Source organism: Mus caroli, chromosome 10 (assembly GCF_900094665.2).
Source record: "Mus caroli chromosome 10, CAROLI_EIJ_v1.1, whole genome shotgun sequence".
NCBI classification, from domain to species: domain Eukaryota; kingdom Metazoa; phylum Chordata; class Mammalia; order Rodentia; family Muridae; genus Mus; species Mus caroli.
In genome coordinates, this window is record NC_034579.1 from 10,137,871 (window position 1) to 10,158,245 (window position 20,375).

The 20,375-nt window shown below is 42.1% G+C and overlaps 1 protein-coding gene and 1 long non-coding RNA gene across 5 annotated transcripts in view; one reads left to right on the forward strand and one right to left on the reverse strand.

Moving 5' to 3' along the window:
• Aig1 (androgen induced 1) overlaps positions 1-7,101 on the reverse strand; it is a 221,865-nt gene extending 214,764 nt beyond the window's left edge. The window contains exon 1 of one of the 4 annotated variants that reach the window (XM_021174292.1): positions 6,734-7,101. In XM_021174292.1, the coding sequence (XP_021029951.1) occupies positions 6,734-6,874 (141 nt within the window). In that variant the 5' untranslated portion in view covers positions 6,875-7,101. The remainder of the gene's footprint in view (positions 1-6,733) is intronic. The other 3 variants (XM_029482396.1, XM_029482395.1, XM_021174291.2) reach the window with 3 other exon arrangements.
• Positions 7,102-9,334: 2,233 nt separating this feature from the next.
• On the forward strand, positions 9,335-17,243 carry LOC110302886. The gene is made up of 3 exons (XR_002378875.1): positions 9,335-9,359; positions 16,138-16,383; positions 16,867-17,243. It is a non-coding gene; the product is annotated as an uncharacterized LOC110302886 (long non-coding RNA).
• Positions 17,244-20,375: the final 3,132 nt, after the last annotated feature.

Sequence of the window (20,375 nt, forward strand, 5' to 3'; positions counted from 1 at the left end):
GGAGGGGAGGGGAGGGGAGGGGAGTCAAAGCAAGGCAAAGGATTACTCTCCTGGTTTTTTACATACATTTGAGTGTCCTGCAGATGCAGTTACATGCTCTGTTTAATATCCAAGAGAATTAAAGACAAACACCTAACTTTGTTCTGCAAGTAGTGATGAACCAGTGGCCTCCACATGGCACCTGTGGCTTTGGCTGGCTAAGGAACACACCATAGTTACGTAACAAACACAGAATGCCAAGACATTTCATTTCCTTCCAGGTGATACCATGGACTGCGGTCAAGTAGGCACCTGATAAGTATGTTTGAGTACATACGACTAACACAAATGTGAAACACAGTGCGCTTAAGGAGTTCCTTTTCCTTTCCATATATACATACATACATATCCAAGAACACTGGATCAATCATCTCCTGTGGTTTGAACAGACCACGCAAGATCTTCCATATTGGAGCGTTTATTACTCTGTCCCTTCTTACAGTTTTTCTTAAATTCTTTTCATGACAGATAATAAAAGAGACGATGATAACAACAAAATAATCAGACTCAATCCCTTCACTCATATTAAAATATAAGACCTTGCCCTGGTCTCTCATAAAATTATGAAACATCCAGCCAAAGAATGTTTAATTAGCCAGACATAGTGACACATGCTTTTAATTCCAGTACTGAGAAGAAAGGGGGTTGGGGATGGGGGCAGGGGGAGGGGGCAGGGGGGCAGTCTTCTTGAGCTCAAAGCCAGCCAGGCTACACCGTGAGACTTTGTCTCAAAAACAAACAAACAAAAGAATGGTTAATTATAATATTAAAAAGAGGTTGTCTATCATGCTACTAGTATGCTAACTATGATGATATACGTATCAGACTTGAAGAGTAAGTGCCTAAGAAAGAAGACTTTGCTCCCTGGCACCATGTTACACATTCACTATTCCATCTCTAGGAACAGTAAGACAATGTAATTGTTTTGTGTGTCTTGGCTGCCCTGAAGATTATCTCCATATGTTCTTCAGTGGTAATAAGTAGCCTACCGTAACTTGATGTATGGTACCTATCTTTCACTTCTGTTTTCAAACTGTAACGTTTTACATGTTTTAACTATGTCATTGTTTAAGGCACCTTAAGCACAGTTTGGAAGTATGCAGAATTACTATCTCAGAATTACTATCTGCAGGCATTCCACATTAAATTACAGTCCACAGCATCATTTATCAAATTAGAATGTAGACATGCATCACCTGATGGTCTTTTTAAAATGCTAATTCTGGCTGCAAAGGTGTTGAGGCTTGAATGTCCCATTGGCTCACATGTTTGCACACTGGGTCCCCATCAGTTGGTCATGTTTTGGAAGAATGTTAAAGGAAACTTTAGGAGATGGGGCCTCCTCAGAGGAAATGTATGCATAGTGGTGAGCCTTGAAATTTTGCTCTCTGCTTCACACACCTACTGACATTTCTTCCCCTTCATGATGTTCTGTATCCCCACAAACTGGGAGCCAAATTAAACTGTTAGTCCCTCCAAGTCCTTTGTTGGAGGTATTTTGTCACAGCAAGGGAAATAATTACTGGGCTACCAAGACAAAATCTGTATAGTTAAGTTCTAGTGGGGCACTGAGCATACGGGTCCTCACTCACACTTTGAGCAAGGGGGTAAAAGACAACAGTCTCCCAACGCCTGTATGAAAGGTCCAGATAAAACTAATGAGCAAGGCACGGCCCTAAGAAATCATAACTCTCGGGGGATGGAGAGATGGCTCTGGAGTTAAGAGCACTGACTACTCTTCAGAAGGTCCTGAGTTCAAATCCCAGCAACCACATGGTGGCTCACAACCATCTGTAATGAGATCTGATGCCCTCTTCTGGTGTGTCTGAAGACAGCTACAGTGTACATCATTATTTTTTTTTAAAGTACCTAAGGAGCAGAAGGGGTCTGCAACCCTATAGGAGGAACAGCAATATGAACTAACCAGTACCCCCAGAGCTCGTGTCTCTAGCTGCATATGTAGCAGAAGATGGCCTAGTCAGCCATCATTGGAAGGAGAGGTCCTTGGTCTTGCAAAGATTATATGCCCCAATGCAGGGGAATGCCAGGGCCAGAAAGTGGGAGTAGATGGGTTGGGGTGCAGGGCCGGGGGAGGGTATAAGGGATTTTCAGGATAACATTTGAATTGTAAATGAAGAAAATACCTAATAAAAATAATTAAAAAAAGAAATAACTCTAAAAATGTAACAGAACCATAATGGCTGAGAATATCAGACCTTATTTATTTATTTGTTTGTTTATTGTTACAAACTTGAATCCAACGTCATTGCTAATCTTGATAGCAAATATCCAGTTCATGTTTTCCAGGAAGTTGATTCTGCCCCCTCTGTTAGAAATTTTATTGCACATCTAAATAATGTTTGGGTCAAAACACTTTAAAAGTGCCTTTGATGTTTTGGGAGGAGAGTAGACAAGGAAAAAAAAAAACCACTCGTTAACTATTTGCAAGGATATTGTTTCTGCTTATTCAGACATTCACTAAAAACCTACCTACTGCTCTAAGAATTACCATGCAGGCTTATACAACACAGTTGCCTTTGGGTTAATCTATCCTGGATTTCTTCTAAGTCTTTGTTTTAATTATCTTTGGGAATAATCACTATGTAAGTTGAAGAAGAATCGTACAGCTAGTGAATACAGGAATGAGCCCAGATCATCTGGAGAAAATCCATCAGTAATGACATTGACTAAGAGAATATCCCAAATGTTTGTTTAATTTCTTTTCCAGCCCATTTACAATTCAGAGTAGTCCTTTTGGCTTAGTGTGTTGTCTTAGTCGGGGTGTCTATTCCTGCACAAACATCAGGACCAAGAAGCAAGTTGGGGAGGAAAGGGTTTATTCAGCTTACACTTCCACACTGCTGTTCATCACCAAGGAAGTCAGGACTGGAACTCAAGCAGGCCAGGAAGTAGGAGCTGATGCAGAGGCCATGGAGGGATGTTGCTTACTGGCTTGCTTACCCTGACTTGCTCAGCTTGCTTTCTTATAGAACCCAAGGATGGCACCACCCACAAAGCACTGCCCCCTCCTCCCCCCATCACTAATTGAGAAAATGCCTTACAGCTGGATCTCATGGAGGCATTTCCCAACTGAAGCTCCTTTCTCTGTGATAACTCCAGTTGCGTCACGTTGGCACAGAGCCAGCCAGTATATGTTTTGTATAGCAGTAGTTTCAGAGATAGATCAGAGCAAAGAAAAGGCTTCATCTTCTCCATGTGGCTTAACCTTTATAGAATCTTCCACTGTCCACTGTTACACATATGCACACCCCACATGAAGAAGCAGGTAAAATCCTATGTTTACAAAAAATCAAAAAAAACAAAAAAAGCAATTTTCTAATATGCCTAAGTGGCTGAATCAATGAACGGGCCTCTGGGGATGTTTTCTCTAAACCAGAGACTCTGCATCCAGCAATGTCCTCCCCCTATTTGGTAACCTGCTACAACAGGTTACCAACATTTTAGTGGCCTAAACTATATAAGCTTATTATTTTACAGCTCTGGAGGTCAGAAGTCCAAAACAGGTTTCACTGAGATAAAACTCAGAATTCAGCAGATCTGTATACCCTGCATAAATGCTATGGGAAAACCAAGTCCTTGCCCCTTCCTGGCCTGAAAATCCCCTCCCCCATCCTCACAGCCAGCAATGGCAGTGTCACTTTGTCACTTACTCCCATGGTCACATCCTCCTCATTTTGGGTCTTCTCCCGATTTGTTATTCTGCCTTTAAGAGGGCTCATGTGTGTGCAGAACCACTATGTATTCTGCATGTTCCTGAACAATTAAACTGTCTTAGTTCCTCTCTTGCCCACTAACCTAACACAGTCTAGAGATTCTGCGCTTTAAGATGTGGAAATATTTGGGTCCCACGGTTCTCCCTAGCACATCAAGGTGGTCTTTTTCCACTTGCTAACTTGAAGTCTCCCATGGCACTCTAGTTCCCTGGCAGTCCCTCCACACAAAGGAAAGCAACGCTCAGGAATAACAATCTAAGATTACCAGTAGCAGTGAGCCATGTTTCAGCTTTTGACCACCGGCTCTGATTCTGCTGGCTCTCCTACTCAAAGAAAGATTTGACCACCACATAACCACCTGTGCCTGGCCTCACGAGCCCAAGTTTCCTGAGTCCTGTTCAAGTCAGCTGATGCTGCAGAACTAGATCCTAACCATGGCCGTCGTGATTAGTGGCCTCGCTTGCGATGCAAGTTGGCCAGAAATGGGGCCTTCTTGTTAAAATTGTGACAAGCAAAGGCCCTCTTTGAAAACTGCTTAGAATCATCAAAATTGCCCAGTAGGAGTATGTAAAGTTTACTCACTGTCATTTAAAAACACAGAGGAATGTAAAATTATACAGGTAGCTTCCATTAGGGCTCTCTTTTCAGGCCCTCACAGGGGTCTGACAGATCGGCTGTTTGTACAGCTGTACAGTGCTCCAAGGACTCTAAACCTTTAATAGAAGAATAACGCTCTGCATGATTTGTGGAATATACTTCAGAGGTAGTTTCTCTCAGGAACTACTAGTTAAGTGTAATTATTCCATTTCAACCAGGAGCCAAAGACTGTGACAACTTTGAATGACTGGATTAAGACTCTAGATAAACAGAGGGCTAAAACATAAGAGTGAAATGAAGTTTCAAACCTGAGTTTAATACTGGGCTACCCAGAGAAAATCTGTATAGTTAAGTGCTATTATAAATGGGTCCAACAATTGCATATGAAAATAGAAAGGGCATGGCAGCCCGCCAAACTGACTACTACCGTTTCAAGTCACATGAGGGCTAGTGGGGGGAGATTGTTTCTTGTGATCCTCATTTTCTAATCCATAATAGGCAATGCCAATGTAAAGCATTGAGTTAACCTACACCCCCCGTTCCTGATGACCTCTCACCCAATGACCTGCTTTCTCCTCCCCCACAAGAACCATGAAAGGCAAAGAAAGGCCCAGAGGAATGGTGTTCATAAAAGCTATGGCTCCATCTTCGGTCACACTCAAATAGACCAGCTCAGGGGAAGAGCTGATTCAGGAATGAGAGAAGACCTTGATACAAAAAGGAGTTCTGCTCGCATTGCATCCTAAAGGGTTCTGAAAGCCTAGGCACTTTTTGTTTGTTGGTTGGTTGGTTGTTTGGTTGTTTGGTTTGGTTTGGCTTTGTTGTTTTGGTTTTTTTGGTTTTTCAAGACAGGGTTTCTCTGTGTAGTTCTGGCTGTCCTGGAACTCACTCTGTAGACCAGGCTGGCCTCGAACTCAGAAATCCACCTGCCTCTGCCTCCCAAGTGCTCCTAAATGCTTTCTATGCATAACTATCAGAGCCTTGGGGCTACTGAAGATTGAGTATACTCTGTATATGCGAACATCTGCTTGCTGTACCACACATCTGGCAAAGCCAGTCTCCACTGACTAGCCAATCAGCCCATCCAGGCAGGTACTCCCAGAGATAGCCATCTATATGAAAGCTACAAGGAGCTGAGAGCAAAGTCCTATCATGTGTTCTTCAGGTGGGCAAACAGTAGGAGGAAATAAAAAATGCTGGTAGGGAATGCATATGTTTAGAGGGAAGTTAATTCCAATAAGAAGCTGAAAAGCCCAACTCAGGCAGGCAACACCAGGCAGCCCTTTGCCTAGAGGCAGGTGGGAAAAGTTGCGTATATCTTATATATTGAAAATAGAAGGTCTTTTGAAAACATCTACCTGTATCTCTTTAGGCATCTTACACCGCTGGAAAGATATTCAAATAGGTTCAAATTTGTCAAAGTCGAGGGTCAAGAAAATTTGTGCCAACCTTGTGATTGCACCAAGCTTATGCATAACCTCGGAGTCTTTGCGCTCCAGGACTTGGCTGTATGTTTTTCTCCGTGATCTTTTAATTGCTTGTGTTTCCATACACGGCCCTTGTTTGATAACCTTTGAATATATTTATGACTCAGTCTTGGTGACTTTTCAAAGCTCTACACCTACCCCAAGTCATTACAAGGCATTGTGCCCTCTGATTATCTACAGGAGTGCTTTCGGTACCCAAGGTATAAAAACTTAAAAATAATTATACTTGTCTGCTCCTCTTTAAAATTATCATGTGTCAGCAGAATGGATGATTACACAAACTGCAGACTTTCAATGTGAAAGACTAGAAGTTCAGTAGTTGCCAAGTGGAGCCTCACCGGGAACTGCTCTCTCAGTGTTTCTAAAGAGTTTTAAACAAATTGTTGACAGTGGGCAGAAAAACATGTGCAAAGGTTTTTATGGGGCAATTTCTCTCCTATGGGGCAATTTCTCTCCTCCTGAAGGGGGTGTGTTTGTGTTTCTAAGCCATGTTCCATGGAACCAGGCAATACTCAAGTCTCCTTTGGGTGCTGCAAGTTTACCTTTGCATGAGGTTCTGGAAAACACTTTGGTGGAGAATTAATGATCGGGGCCAACAGATGCTTTTGGTGGCACAATCCTATTCCCTGGTCACTTCTTAGAAGCAGGCCTGTGCCCGTTTGGCTGTACTCCCATGTTTTCCTCCTCTACCTACCAGGTAAAGGTGAGAAGGGCATCCAGGCCTTCAGTGGAGCCCAGCGTGGCTGTTGGTGGCCAGCACGCATTGGTGCTCCCGTGACACACACACACACACACAGGCACAAACACGCACACACGCGCGCACACACACGCACAAACACGCACGCACGCACACGGAGGTGCAGCCCACAGCCTTACCAGATCAATGAAGGTCAGGAACTTCCAGCTGCCCCCGTAGGTCTGATGCGAGGGCATTTCGATGGCCTTGTAGTTGCACAGGATAGAGCAATAGGATAGCAGGATTGCTACCCTCAGCACCTGGCAGGGGACAAGCGCCATGTTCGCGCGGCCTGGCCCCGCCGGGCTGCTCGTGGGGAGGGCAGGCGAGCTGCTCCGCAGTGCCGGGCGCCGTGGGAACCGGGGCGCGGCGCGGCGAGGCGAGGGGCGGAGCGCAGGAGGCGGGGCGCGTCCCTGGGGACAGTGGCGGCGCCGAGCGCACCGGAGACCTGCGCGGGCGGGGCGGCAGTGCAGCCTACGCGAGCTGGCGGCCTGGTGTCATCTCTGGCGTCATCTGCGTCATTCTGCAGCGGCGTTTGTCGTACCGGCCGGGCGCCCCCTAGGCGGTCCGCGAGGTCCACCCCGGCCTCCACGGTGGGAGCGCCTCTCGGGCAACCGCGGTTCCAGACGGGAAGGACCTGGCCGAACCGGTCCGGACCCGGCATCCCCGGGCAGCTGGTGCTGGCTGCCATGGCACCAGATGGGGTCAGAACGTGTAAAGCTACACACAGTCCCCCTCCAGTGACACCCATTACTTAGGATTCAGTTGAGGGTTTAATATTAATGAGCATTTATGACTGTGAAGCCCCTTATAAATTTCACAAGGCTTTAATAATTTATCAGTATGCACGAGCTTTGAACAAATTCTTTTTTAAACTTATTACGTGTTGTGGGTACATGCATGTACCACAGGACAAACGTGGAGGCCAGAGGACAGCTCAGGTGTGAGCCCCCTCCATCGAACGCAGGTCATGAGGCTTGATGGCAAGCTACTTTAGCAGTTACTGACCAGGGCAAGTTTTATAAATAGAAATCTGTGCTGATTGCCATGACTGCTATGAGACAGCATTCCATTTGCAAGCCAAACCACCCGGAGGATGTAAACCTCACCCACGCATGTGTGATTTAATACAAATCTTTCGGAGTTAAAATTCCTTTTGCACTTCGACATTTCCCACCCCACCTCCCTTATACTACCGCACCAGAGCTGAATGGGAGGAAAGTAAATATAAACTGGATTCCCTCAGCCTTCCAGTAAATGTTGTCACAGGGAAGTTGCAGCAGTCTGTGGGCGGAGTAGGGGTTTTGTTTTCTTTTAAATCATGATCATGTTTCAACCAACCAGATAAAGGGTCCGGTTATGAGAAGACCACATGAGTATTTCCTGTGGATCCATTCAAAACAGGTGTCCCCTTCAAATAGTCTCTGAGTCAGAGGGTGTGGTGGGAAGGTCTAGGGGAAAGCATAGTCTCAGAGGTAAAGAGAAGCAAACAAATCCGGCTTGTAGGTTTTTCCACTCCACTAGGGAAGAGAGCCACTAGGTCTTTTTAATTGACATAATTATGCTGAAAGAAACTGAAATCACAAGATGATATTACTAGCATAAAACATTCTTCACTCAGAATTTAGACATTCATACTCATGTTTAAATAGGGTCTATTTGCGTGTGTGTGTCCTTAATGAATGTTCATATAATTACAAGAAAAAATGAATTTACTGAAGCCCTCTCACTTGGCCTAATGAAGTTTTATAAAGTGATGTGATATTTCAAAGTTTAATACAACCCTCCTACTTTACATTTTAGAAAGTAGTTAACAAGATTTCTCCCCATTCCCAAAATTATAAAGTATTGTTTTATGAAGCTATTTAACAGTTTACCATGGAGAATTTTTGAATAAATACTATGACATCAAGTGTTCTGTTGCTCTCCCTGCCAATCCCCAGAGGGGTGTTTTGAGACTATTTTAACAGACTTGATTTCATTATCTTGATTGATTATCTTAGTGTGAGATGATTGTGTGTTTTTAATAATGAAACATTTTATATAAATCTGGGCTGAAATTGTGCTTCATTAAGAATGTCAATCCCAGATTCTTGATTCTTGATCATAGTGTCATAACATGTTCAATGGGTTTCATTTTGCTTTTTAAAATATTTTAAAATTTCTTATTTCATGTTTTGCTTGCGTTTATGTCTGTGAGGGTATTGGGCCCCCTGGCACTGGAGTTACGATGGACAGTTGTGAGCTGCTGTGTGGGTTCTGGGAATTGAACTTGGATCATCTGGAAGAGCAGTCAGTACTCTTAATCACTAAGCCAGCCCTCTCATTTGCTTTTTAGTCCATGTCTTAGCATCTTAGTCATGACTGACAGGTATTCTCTGTGGGGTGATAGTAATCTGAATATTAATTGTATTTTCAATGTATCAAGGACAATATGGCATGGACTTTAAACTTCACTCAAAATGCTGTTCCTTCTATGAAACAGATTATGTATTTGTACCTAAATGATTCCACACTGGATTTCAAGAGTCCCAGGGTCAATGTGCGGAAGAAATGTCTGCCGTGTCTCATTCTTCCTTTCTACACACCGCTGTACAGCTAGAGAGGTGAAAGGAGGAAAGCCCCTGCCCTCTTGGCATTTATAACTGAGTAAGCGCGCCGATCATGCCGAACACGCTGAAAACACGCTGAGTGCGCAGCGAAGACTGCAGAACCATGCTTCCAGTCACGTGAGCGCTTTCGATTCGAGGCTGAAGGTTTTCTGAGGTAAGTACGTCTAAAACCTGGTACTAGCTCTTCATTCATGTGTGTGTGTGTGTGTGTGTGTACTAGCTCTTCATTCATGTGTGTGTGTGTGTGCGTGTGTATGTGTGTGTGAGGGGAAATCATTGGCTGACACATCACCACATTCCTGAAGAAGGAAGAAGATCCAGCAACAGGCCTGTCTCAGTTAGGGTTTTACTGCTGTGAACAGACCAAGGCAAGTCTTATAAGGACAACATTTAATTGGGGCTGACTTACAGGGTTCAGAGGTTCAGTCTATTATCATCATGGCAGGAACATGGCAGCATCCAGGCAGGCATGGTGCAGGGGGGGCTGGAAGTTCTGCATCTTCATCTAAAGGATGCTAGCAGAGTACTCCCAGGCATCTAGGACTGGGTATTAAAGCCCACTCCCACATGGCCACACCTACTCCAACAAAGCCATATCTCCCAACAGTGCCATTCCCTTGGCCAAGCGTATACAAACCTTCACAAGGCCCTTACAATAACCAATGAGTTCTGCATTGACATTAAATAAGCATTTTCTAGCAGGGTTGGGGTTATATATATATATATATATATATATATATATATATATATATATTTGAACAAGTTATCTACCCACTTCACATTTATCGATACCACAAAGGTAAAAGTCAGGAGGCTTGCACACAGCAGAATTCCTCTCGATGGTAACAGTGATCAAATGTCTTAAAAATTGGAAACTGATGTCCTCATAAAACAGAAGCTCAGGCAAGGATTATGCTGTACATTAGCAAGTTGCAAGGTAATAATAACAACCCTATTAAAAGAGGTTCAAAGCAACAGAATATCATAGTGTTTGCCCAAAGAAAACTGCCAATGGGAAATTTGAAACCTTTGAGTTACATCTTTTTCCTTCATTATAAAAATAACATACTTACAATATTAAAATTATCAAAACATAAACTATAACATTATCCCCACCCAGAAAAAAAGAGAAGGAATGGTCTTGTTTCTCCCTGTCAGCCTTTACAAAGCCAAAAGGCAACTGGATGTGACATATAATCTATGTAAAAATTTGCATCCTAAACATTAACTTTATTTATTTATTGCGGAGTCTGGCTTAGCCATGTAAGGGACAGAATGACGTCACACAGGCAGCAGGGTGTGGGCCTTCAAGAGGTGGTTGCTGGTGTGTGAGCCTTGTTTGTACAATAATGTATGTATTTTCATATTCCTCCTCTGATGAATGTTCTCTCAGCTGAGGCTAATGACTCCATGATAATGAGAGACAGCACAAGTCCAGGAATCAAGGGTGTGGCTAATGTCTCTGTAAAAGAGTAACTGCTGAGATCTTTAGGACAGCCCTCAAGGCTGTGGGAAAGAACTCTAAAAAATATGAGTTCGCAAGTATATAATTTTTCAAACTATGCAAAATATAAGGACGCAATATGAATTATATAAGGAGCTTCACAGATCTAAAGGAACAGAGAGAGCTGCACTATGAGCCAGGTTGTCAGAAAGATAAAAGACAGGAAAGTACAAAGGCAGGCAGATTTCTGAGAATTGAAGGACAGCCTGGGGCAGAGCAGATTTAGGTCCAGGCAACATTGGAATGGTCATTTCAGGGCATGTCCCACCCAGCTAACTTATCTTCTGTGCTTAACAAAGGCAAGCAGACCTTTGAATTCTTTTGCAATGTTAAAAAAAAAAATGTGTGTTTGCTGTCTCTTTCTAAGAATCAAGGGGCTGGAGTCATGGGATGCTGATCTCTGGGATAATCAAATGGAATAATGACTACATTGATATGTAAATTAAAAAGTGGGCTTTTGATCTGCAAGAAGTAAGCTATCCATAGAGTTTTTAGAATAGCAAGAGAAAGCTGTCTTGAGCAAAACATAGGGCACAATCTAGAACGTTCTCTCGAGCAGTACATAGGCTGTCGTCGTCGTTGTCATCTGGTAACCCATGTTTTGACTTTGAGTCGTTTTTTCACCGCTCCCAGACACCCCTTCTCTGAGAACCTCTCTCCGAGCCCAGACTGGTCCTTGGAAATTTACTTATCTATTTTTAATTATTTTTAGGTTTTTCACGTCACTGTTTCTCTGTATAGTCCTAGTTCTTCTAGAACTTGCTCTGTACACCAGACTGGCCTCAGCCTCACCAAAATCCACTTGCATCTGCCTCCCAAAGAGCTGGGATTAAAGTCATGAGCCACCACCTTCCTATTAACTTTAATTGAAATTTTCTCTAATTTGAAATATCTAAGAACTCATTTTAAAAAACATTACAATTAATCGCATCCCTTACACAATACCACATCATATGGATATTTCATGTCTAGGTCAAATTTTACCACAGTTTGAGATCTGTAGTAGCTCCCAATTTTAACTACTATGAAGATACTCTGTACAAGGTCTGCACTTTTAAATGGGAAAGCCACTCTTTAAGGTTATTTGGAGCTTAACACCAACTAAGAAGCCATGCTTTTATAAGCATGTACACTTGTTTAATTTCATTTTGTAAGCATGTGTGTATATGTGCATGAGTACCCATGGAGGTCAGAGAGGGCACCAGATCCTCTGGAGCTGGAGATACAAGAACTTGTGAGCTGCCCAGCATGGATAATGGGGACTGAACTCAGGTCTTCTCTAAGAGCAGTATGAGCTCTTAAGAACCAAGCCATCTCTTCAGACCCCATGTGTACTTGCTCATGCATGTTCATTTGAATTGAGATGCCAAAAAGACTCTGTTTGCCCTGGTGGTCAACTGGAAAAGATGAAGAAAAAGTAGACCAAAACAAAATGGAACTCTTTTCCTACAATTGAAGCTAAATACAATGTTTATAAAAGACACTAATACAAAATGAAGGGCCAGTGTATTTAATTAGTCTGATTTATTTCCACTAAGCAGTAAGACGTTTTTTTCCCCAGCTACGGGCCAAATGAACAATTTGATGTACTGTGAAGATCATGCCAGTGGGCTGTTAGGTGCTCAGCAGTTAGGAACTCCACACAAGCCTTTCAAATACGCTCAGTTTATTCACACAAACATCCCCTACAATACTGTGCTAGTGGAAAGATTATGGTAGTCTCATTTGTAAACATGCATCTTGTCAAGCAGCTACCACGGGCAGGAAGTGCTGCAGGCTTCGATGGGGAACCCTCTCTCATGAGAGCACTTCAGGAGCAAGCTCAGTTCTTCAGCTGTGGCAAGCAGAGAGCATGACACTTTGGGGAGTTCCAGAAGGTCCTTGAGAGCATCAGTCAGCAGCATGTGTGAGCTCAGGAACAGTGCCAGAAACTCCATAACTGCTGGAGCCCAAGTTACAGCCAGTCGGATGCCCCTTTGCTGATGGGGATCAAAGCAGAGGCTCGATGTGTCCTGAATCAGGAGCTGTACAGCACGGAGCCTGGGGCAGCCTTTCCCTTTTCTTCTTTTTTTTTTGGGGGGGGGGTCTTCTTGTCTTTTCTCTCTTTTGCATTGTCCTAGTAGGCACTAACTTTGCACTATCATGACTCACAGCTTAGGGTTGATTTGTTAACACATTGGGGCCACTTTGAGGTCAGTTCTTTATCACATCAGAACCTGCTTTGAGTTTGTCTCATATCAGAGCTTACTTTGGGGTGGCCCCTTGACATACCACATGAGCCTTACCTTACTCCCAACCACACAAACTGGTTTTCAAGTTACAGAGAATGGTTTTTTGTTTTGCTTTGTTTTTGTTTGTTTTGTGTTTGTTTGTTTGTTTGTTACTTAGGTTGCTTGCACTGTCTAGAACAGACTTGCAGACCTACAAATGGACTGTTTTCTATAGAGAACTCTATGAAGGCATGAGATTTCTAAAGGCTAACAACTCCTTGGAGGACTGCTGCAAAGCTTCAGGAAAAGCAGTGTGTGGGCTAGTTGTGAGTCACTGGGTGCTTTCCTGGGGATTGGTAACATCCCCCACTCTTCTGGTGCTGACCCTGCGTCAGCCAGTGTGTCCCACTCTGCTGGAAGTGCTACACATACACACATCTAAACCCAGGTCCATGCCACCTTACAATCCCTCCTGGAGACTTAGGACATGGACTTCCTGCTCTCAGTAGCCCATCTGGATGTCTGGCTGGATGACATGCGCTGGATGTGTTGCTTCCTCCCTGCAAAGCTTTGCAGAATGTAAGAATGCTCTGTAGCATTCTTACATTCTGCCTGTCGTGTTAGGATGGCAGTGTGCATGTCTCTTAAGCTACAGCATACCTGGAGACATGGTTAAGGCGGGGGTTATATACCACCAGAAATGTGTCCAGGGAAGACTTGCTGTTAGAATATATACCTTTATAAGCTCAGTAGGGGGGATGGTAATGACATTACCAGAGAGATCTCATGATGCATTCTAGAGTGAAAGTGGTGCCAGCTGGACACTGCCCAGGAGAGTCACAGAAATCATAGTTTTACTTCAAAAAGTGGAATATATAGAACTTGGGACTGGACTGTTACGCTAAAAGAGCTCTGACCAGCACTTGGGGGGCAGAGGCAGGTGGATTTCAGAGTTCGAAGCCAGCCTGGTCTACAGAATGAGTTCCAGGACAGCCAGGGCTACACAGAGAAACCCTGTCTCAAAAAACAAAAGCAAACAAACAAAGAAACAAAAAAGAGCTCTGAAAGTGTAGAACATCCCTGCCACGAATCCTTTCAGCTTCTTAAGTGTTAAGTGTTAAACAAATACTTAAAGGATTTTGCATGTTTTCACCCTAAGGAAGTAGTAGGCATTTGAGATAGCTATGTTTACCCTGATTACAAAATGTACCTGTGCATGAAGATATCACACAATATCCCATTGATATTTGGTCCTTTTCTGAATCACTTAAAAATAAATTTAACCAAAAAATAAAAATAGAAAATGCAATGCCTTAAATGACACTTCTTCAGAGACCCAGTATGTATCCTAAGAAAGTTACTTGTGTAAGTTTAAGTAGTAGGACACCAACTAATCTATAAAAGCTAGAGAATATTCTATTTATTCTTCAGTAAAATTATTATAACTCAGATTTTTAAAATACTGTATGTTTTGGTTCAATTTCCAACACTATACTAAAACATCTGACACTGGTAACTAGTAAAATTACAGACGATTAGGACATGTTCTGGAGGCTGGAAGACAAAGATCAGATATCAGCTTCTCGTAAGAGTCTCAGACTATTTCACAATATGGTAGACAACAAAGGCAGACAGACACATAGAAGAAACATGGCACTCTCTCCTGTAGTAACCAACACTCATCCTTGTGAAAGCCATTAATAGTGTGTATTCCCTAACTATCTATAGTATTTCCATTTCATTTGCTGGGATGAAGCACCATGGCCAAAGCACATTATAAAAGGAAAAGTTTATTTGGCGTGTGGTTCCAGAGGGTTTTGAATCCATTGTGGCACAGTAGAAACAGCAGACTGCAGACTTGGTGGCTAGAGCAGAAGCTGAGGGCTCACATCTTGAACCACAAGCCTGAAGTAAAGGGGACAAACTGTGGAAGATGGGAGAGTCTTTAAACTCTCAAAGCCCACCTCTGGTGACATACTTCCTCCAGCGAGGCCACATCTCCAAAACCTACCCAAACAAGACCAAGTATTGAAACATCTGAGCCTATAGGAGGCATTCTTATTCAAACTACCACAGCACCTCTTAAGGGCCCATCCCCCCAAAACACCACAAAGGCAATCAGAAGGTTCAGAAGGGTCAAAACATTTCCCAAACCAAAGCATTGTACAAAACAAAACAAAACACACACCCATATGACCCATATGCTAGAGTCAACCAGTAAGGTACAGTTCAGAATGTCTGGGTCAGCCTTTGATCTCTTACCCAGTGTATAAACAGACCCCTGTCATCTTCAACACCCCCCCCCAACTTTGTAAGAGTTAAGGCTAACATACGCCCAATTGACAACCCAATTCCTTGAGAAAGGGAGACATAAAAGTGGATCGCCCAAGATGGAGGCTCAAGTTCTTAGCTGTGACTACATGGATAGATGCTGGCCAATGAGTGCAGGTAGAGATGAAAATTTGTGGCAGTACACTGTTCCTTAAGGATGGTTTGCCCAAAAAGGTACCACACACAACTTTTACCTTGGTCTTACTAGTGTTCATTCATCCCTGTGGTCCTAACTGAAAAAACAAACCTCAATTCTGAGTGGACATAGGCAGAGCTCAAACCAGGAATCTGTCACATAGGTCAAGCACTGTGGACTGAAAGGTGTACCTCAAGATGTTATTGTGAAGTTCCAATGGCTCCCCAAAAGTGACCTTATTTGATAATTTGTCACAGCTATAATTACTTAAGATGATGCTGTATTGCAGTAGGGTAGACTCATAACCCAACATGACTGGCATCCTTATGGAAAGAAGACACACAGAGTGAGCATCACATGAAGACAGGAGCAGAGGCTAGACTAATGACAACCAAGGCACTTACAGGTTTATTTCCAAAGCTAGGAAAAAAGTACTGTCTTAGGGTTTCCATTGCTGTGAAAAGACACCATGATCAAGACAACTTTTGTTGTTGTTGTTGTTGTTGTTGATGATGATGTTTAAAAATTTATTTATTTATTATATATAATTACACTGTAGCTGTCTTAAGACACACTGGAAGAGAGGACATCATGTCTCATTACAGATGGTTGTGAGCCACCATGTGGTTGTTGGTATTTGAACTCAGGACCTCTGGCAGAGCAGTCAGTGCTCTTAACTGCTGAGCCATCTCTCCAGCCCAAGGCAACTCCTATTAAATACAACATTTAATTAATTGGGGCTGGCTTACAGGTTCAGAGATTCAGTCTATTACAGGAGAATGATAGCTTCCAGGCAGGCATGGCCCAAGAGAAGCGGAGAGTTCTACATCTTGTTCCAAAGGAAAACAGAAGACTGACTCCCATAAGGCTAGGAGGAGGGTCTCAAAGCCCACTGCCACAGTGACACACTTCCTCCAACAAGTCCACACCTACTGCAACAAGGCCACACCTCCTAATGGTGCAACTCCCTGGGCCAAGCATATTCAAACCACCACAGGTAAGACATAGGTTCTTCCTTCCAGCCTTTAGAAGGAACCAACCTTGCTGCCACCTTAGGCTTGTATTTATAGATTCTGTTGTTTCAGTTACCTAGACACCTTGGTAGAACAGCTCTAGCCAACAAATCAGATGAGAGAAAAGATATTGGGAGACCATTATATGTTTCTACCACACATTCAATCAAGAGTCAGTGTTATAATCAGTTTTCAATAATGTTTTTCAAGGTTGGAATTTTATTTCTATTTCAACCACTGGTGTCTTATTGAACAGCCTGCAGCTTGTTTTCCTGCCTACATTTTAGCATCTCCATGTTACCCTTATCCATACCTAAAAACATAGCCATTAGGAGCTCTCACTCCCGCAGAATGTCAACTACCATCTTCCACGGGTTAGCTGTCTATAGCTCGATTTCGACTTCGTTTACTGTACCACTTTAAGTAACCATGCATTCCAATAACATAATACTTGCTTTCCTACCCAGACTCGGTGACTTGCTTTTCCATGGCCCTGAGGCACCAGTGACTCATGCTTAGCACCTTCTCAATCTGGTGAAATTCTACCCATCTCCCAAGTGCCAGTTCTGCCTGGAACTGTACAAAAGTGCCTACTTTGCATGGCCTTTTTCCAGCTAGAAAACACATTCACCTTGCAATAAACAAAACCTTGGCATCTTCTCTTAATATGCAAGGAATGTCTTCCTTTGCTCTTCTCTGAGTACCCAGCATCATCTACACAGGAGGGACTGATTGGAATGCCCTTTGCTTATGTATCTAATGCTTAAATGAGATATCTGTGAGCATCGCTTGTCTGAGAATGCATCATTGATCAATTCTAAACAATAATTTTTCTGTGTAAAGCATAAGTTGATGAGTATTTTTGTCAACACCTGAAACAATTCACTTCATATTGTCTTGATTTTGTAGTTTGTAGTTAGAATAATTTAGATTCAACTTAGCCCCAATCTTCACGAATAACTTTTAGAGTAAAATTTTCAAAAGGGTATTATAATAGTCATTTATAACCTCTTATTTCAAATAAAATATTTGTCTCTAGTCATTTGTTCCCTCTATCCATCATTAATAAAGGAAGTAAAAGGTAGTTAAGATCATGTCAAATGTCTTTGCATGAAACAGGCAGAGACTGTCAACTATACAGCATCATTTTCATGATGTCATCACTGCTGTCCTGCTCCTACCTGGTCACCCTCTACAGTATTACCTTCTTGTATTATATATAAAACCCTGTTTTGCCTGTGTTGTTTTTAGTATTTACCTTACTAATAAGTATGCTACATGTTCTTCAAAAAAAAAGAAGTCAATGATACATACGCATATATATATATACTCATATATATATGTACATATAGATATATACATATGCATACATACATATGTACTCACTTCTTGTAATCTATGAACAGTGCTTTTGGTGCATTAGGGCAAAATAAAAATGATTATTCCAGCAATAATAGTGAACAAATAAAGCATGATACCCATGAAAGATGAATTAAGTTGCAATGCTGGGAAATCTGTTTAGACAACAGAAGAGACAATGTTCTGTAGCATATGTGGTCTTGACCTAACTAAATGACAATTCTCCTTTGTCCAGGAGCCAGGTCCACTGTTACAACTGGCTGATGTTAGCAAATTTGCTTGTTCCACATGTGTCTTGGATGACTGGTGGGAAAGGCCCATGGTTATAATTGCCTGAGGATCAAGATAGAACTAAGTAATGAGCCAGAGATGATGACATGGTGAACACTAGCCAATCCAGTAATGAAAGATGGTTATTTGATGCCTTTTTAATAGTTACCACTTTTCTTTTTTCTTTCTTTCTTTCTTTCTTTCTTTCTTTCTTTCTTTCTTTCTTTCTTTCTTTCTCTCTTTCTCTCTTTCTTTCTCTCTCTCTTTCTTTCTTTTGGTTTTATTTATTTTTTTGTGCTTGAGTATTTTGCCAGCATATATATGTGCATTGCTGGAGCTCACACATATCAGAGAAGAATATTGAGTACCCTAGAACTGTAGTTCCAATCAGCTGTGGGCCACCATGTGGGTGCTGGGAACTAAATACAGGCCCTTTATAAGAGCAATAAACTTTCTTAACCACAGAACCATCTCTCTAGCCCACAGCTTTAAAAAAAATCTCATTGTTTAAACTTATTTTTACTCTATCTGACAGATAATAGCTGTATATATTTACTGAATACAATATGCTATTCAATACAAAATACATGTCTACACTATGTACTAGAAATATATTAGTTATTTTTCTATTGCTATAATAATGCACAATGACCCAGGCAACTTACAGAAGGACTGTAAGTCCTTTGGGTTGGTGGTTCCAGAAGGGTAAGGGCCCATCACCATCATGATGAGGCAACAGGGCAGCAGTAAATTAAAAACATGAGGCTGGAGAACAGAGTGGGAATGGAACATGACTTTGAAACGTCAAAAGTCTGCTGCCAGTAACTTACTTCTTCTGGCATGCCACACCTCCTCAACCTACCCAAACTGCAGCACCAGCTGTGGACCAAGTACTGAGATATAGATTCTAAGGTGAACATTCCCATTCCAGCTATAGCAAGCATTTGGATCTTTGTGTGTTGCTCATTTCATTGTGTTTGGAACCTAAGAGCTCCACTCTTCTAGATCTTCATAAAACTCATATAGTTTGTTGTGGACTAACCTTGCTGTGCTAAACAATGTTTGAACATATTTCTTCTTCCTGGGCATGTTTTACTAGTCTCTGAAGCTCCTTGTCTTTCTTATCTGTGCCTCTACCTTCTAATAATCACTATTGTACTGTCTTCGTATTACAAGGTCATCTTTTGCAGTGTCTACACATTGGTGTGAACATGTAGTGTTTGGCATAGTTCATTTAAAATTTTGTCTCCCACTTCCAAAATCCATTCTGTTGCAACTGACAGAATTTCATTCTTTCTGGGCTCAAATTATATTCCATTGCAGATTTATTCACTCGTAGAGCAGGGCATTAGTTAAATTATACAAATATTGAAAACACTTTGAAAGGGTTATAGTTTCAGAGAAACTTAGGAAATAAACTGTTGAGTGCCTTGATAAGACTCATTATCTTCCTTTTGTCTCCCACATCAAAACAAAACAAAAACCCGAGAAGGAGAAAGCTAGAGACCAGTACCAATGCTATGGGAGTGCAGATGGTTGAGAAAGTATGTTTGGACCTTAAGTAAAAATGAATACAACTATGTGAAACTAGAGCTCTCAGAAAAGAAGGCTGTGAGCATTCTGGGAGAGCACTTATCTGACAGAAATTTAAAATGGGCCTCTTCCATTTCCACCACTTACAGAGTTACTTGTGGCCAGAAGTAATGGACATGGGAAGAAAATGATAAGTTATCATATTCTGAAGAGCAGAGAAGACATTACCATTATACAGATCAGCGGGAAGCTGAAAATGCTGGAAGCAAAGGCATCAGAAAATGCTATGTTTCTATGCAGCATAGACTCATAGGGCCAAGAAAAACTGATACCCAGAGAAAGGAAAGGAATAAAGGGAGCTATTGGCTAAGACTCTAATAGTACCCTGGAAGGAACAAAAGCAGAAGTTGACACACAAGCTGGATGTGGTGGCACACACACACGCTGCCTCAGCATGTGGGAGGTAGGCTGGAGGAGAAAAAGCAGCTTGGACTGCACTGGATGAAATAGGATGAAACTGGATGCAATAGGATGAAAGAAGAAAAGAGGGAAAAGAAAAGGAGGGAGAGTGAGAGAGGGTGGGAGATTATGTATCAAGAGCTTGAGACACAGCTTGTAATTTACAGGCAGTCACTCATAGGATTGTAAAAGGAATAATATTATCATCAATAAGTTGGTTCTGAGGACAAGAAAACATCCTCACCTTTGAGACAATGAGAGTAGCAATATTAAGCCCTGGTGGATATTCTCAGGCCAACTCCCTATTTTAAAACCATCTGATTGCTAATCTTAATTTTCTTTTGTTGTATAATTT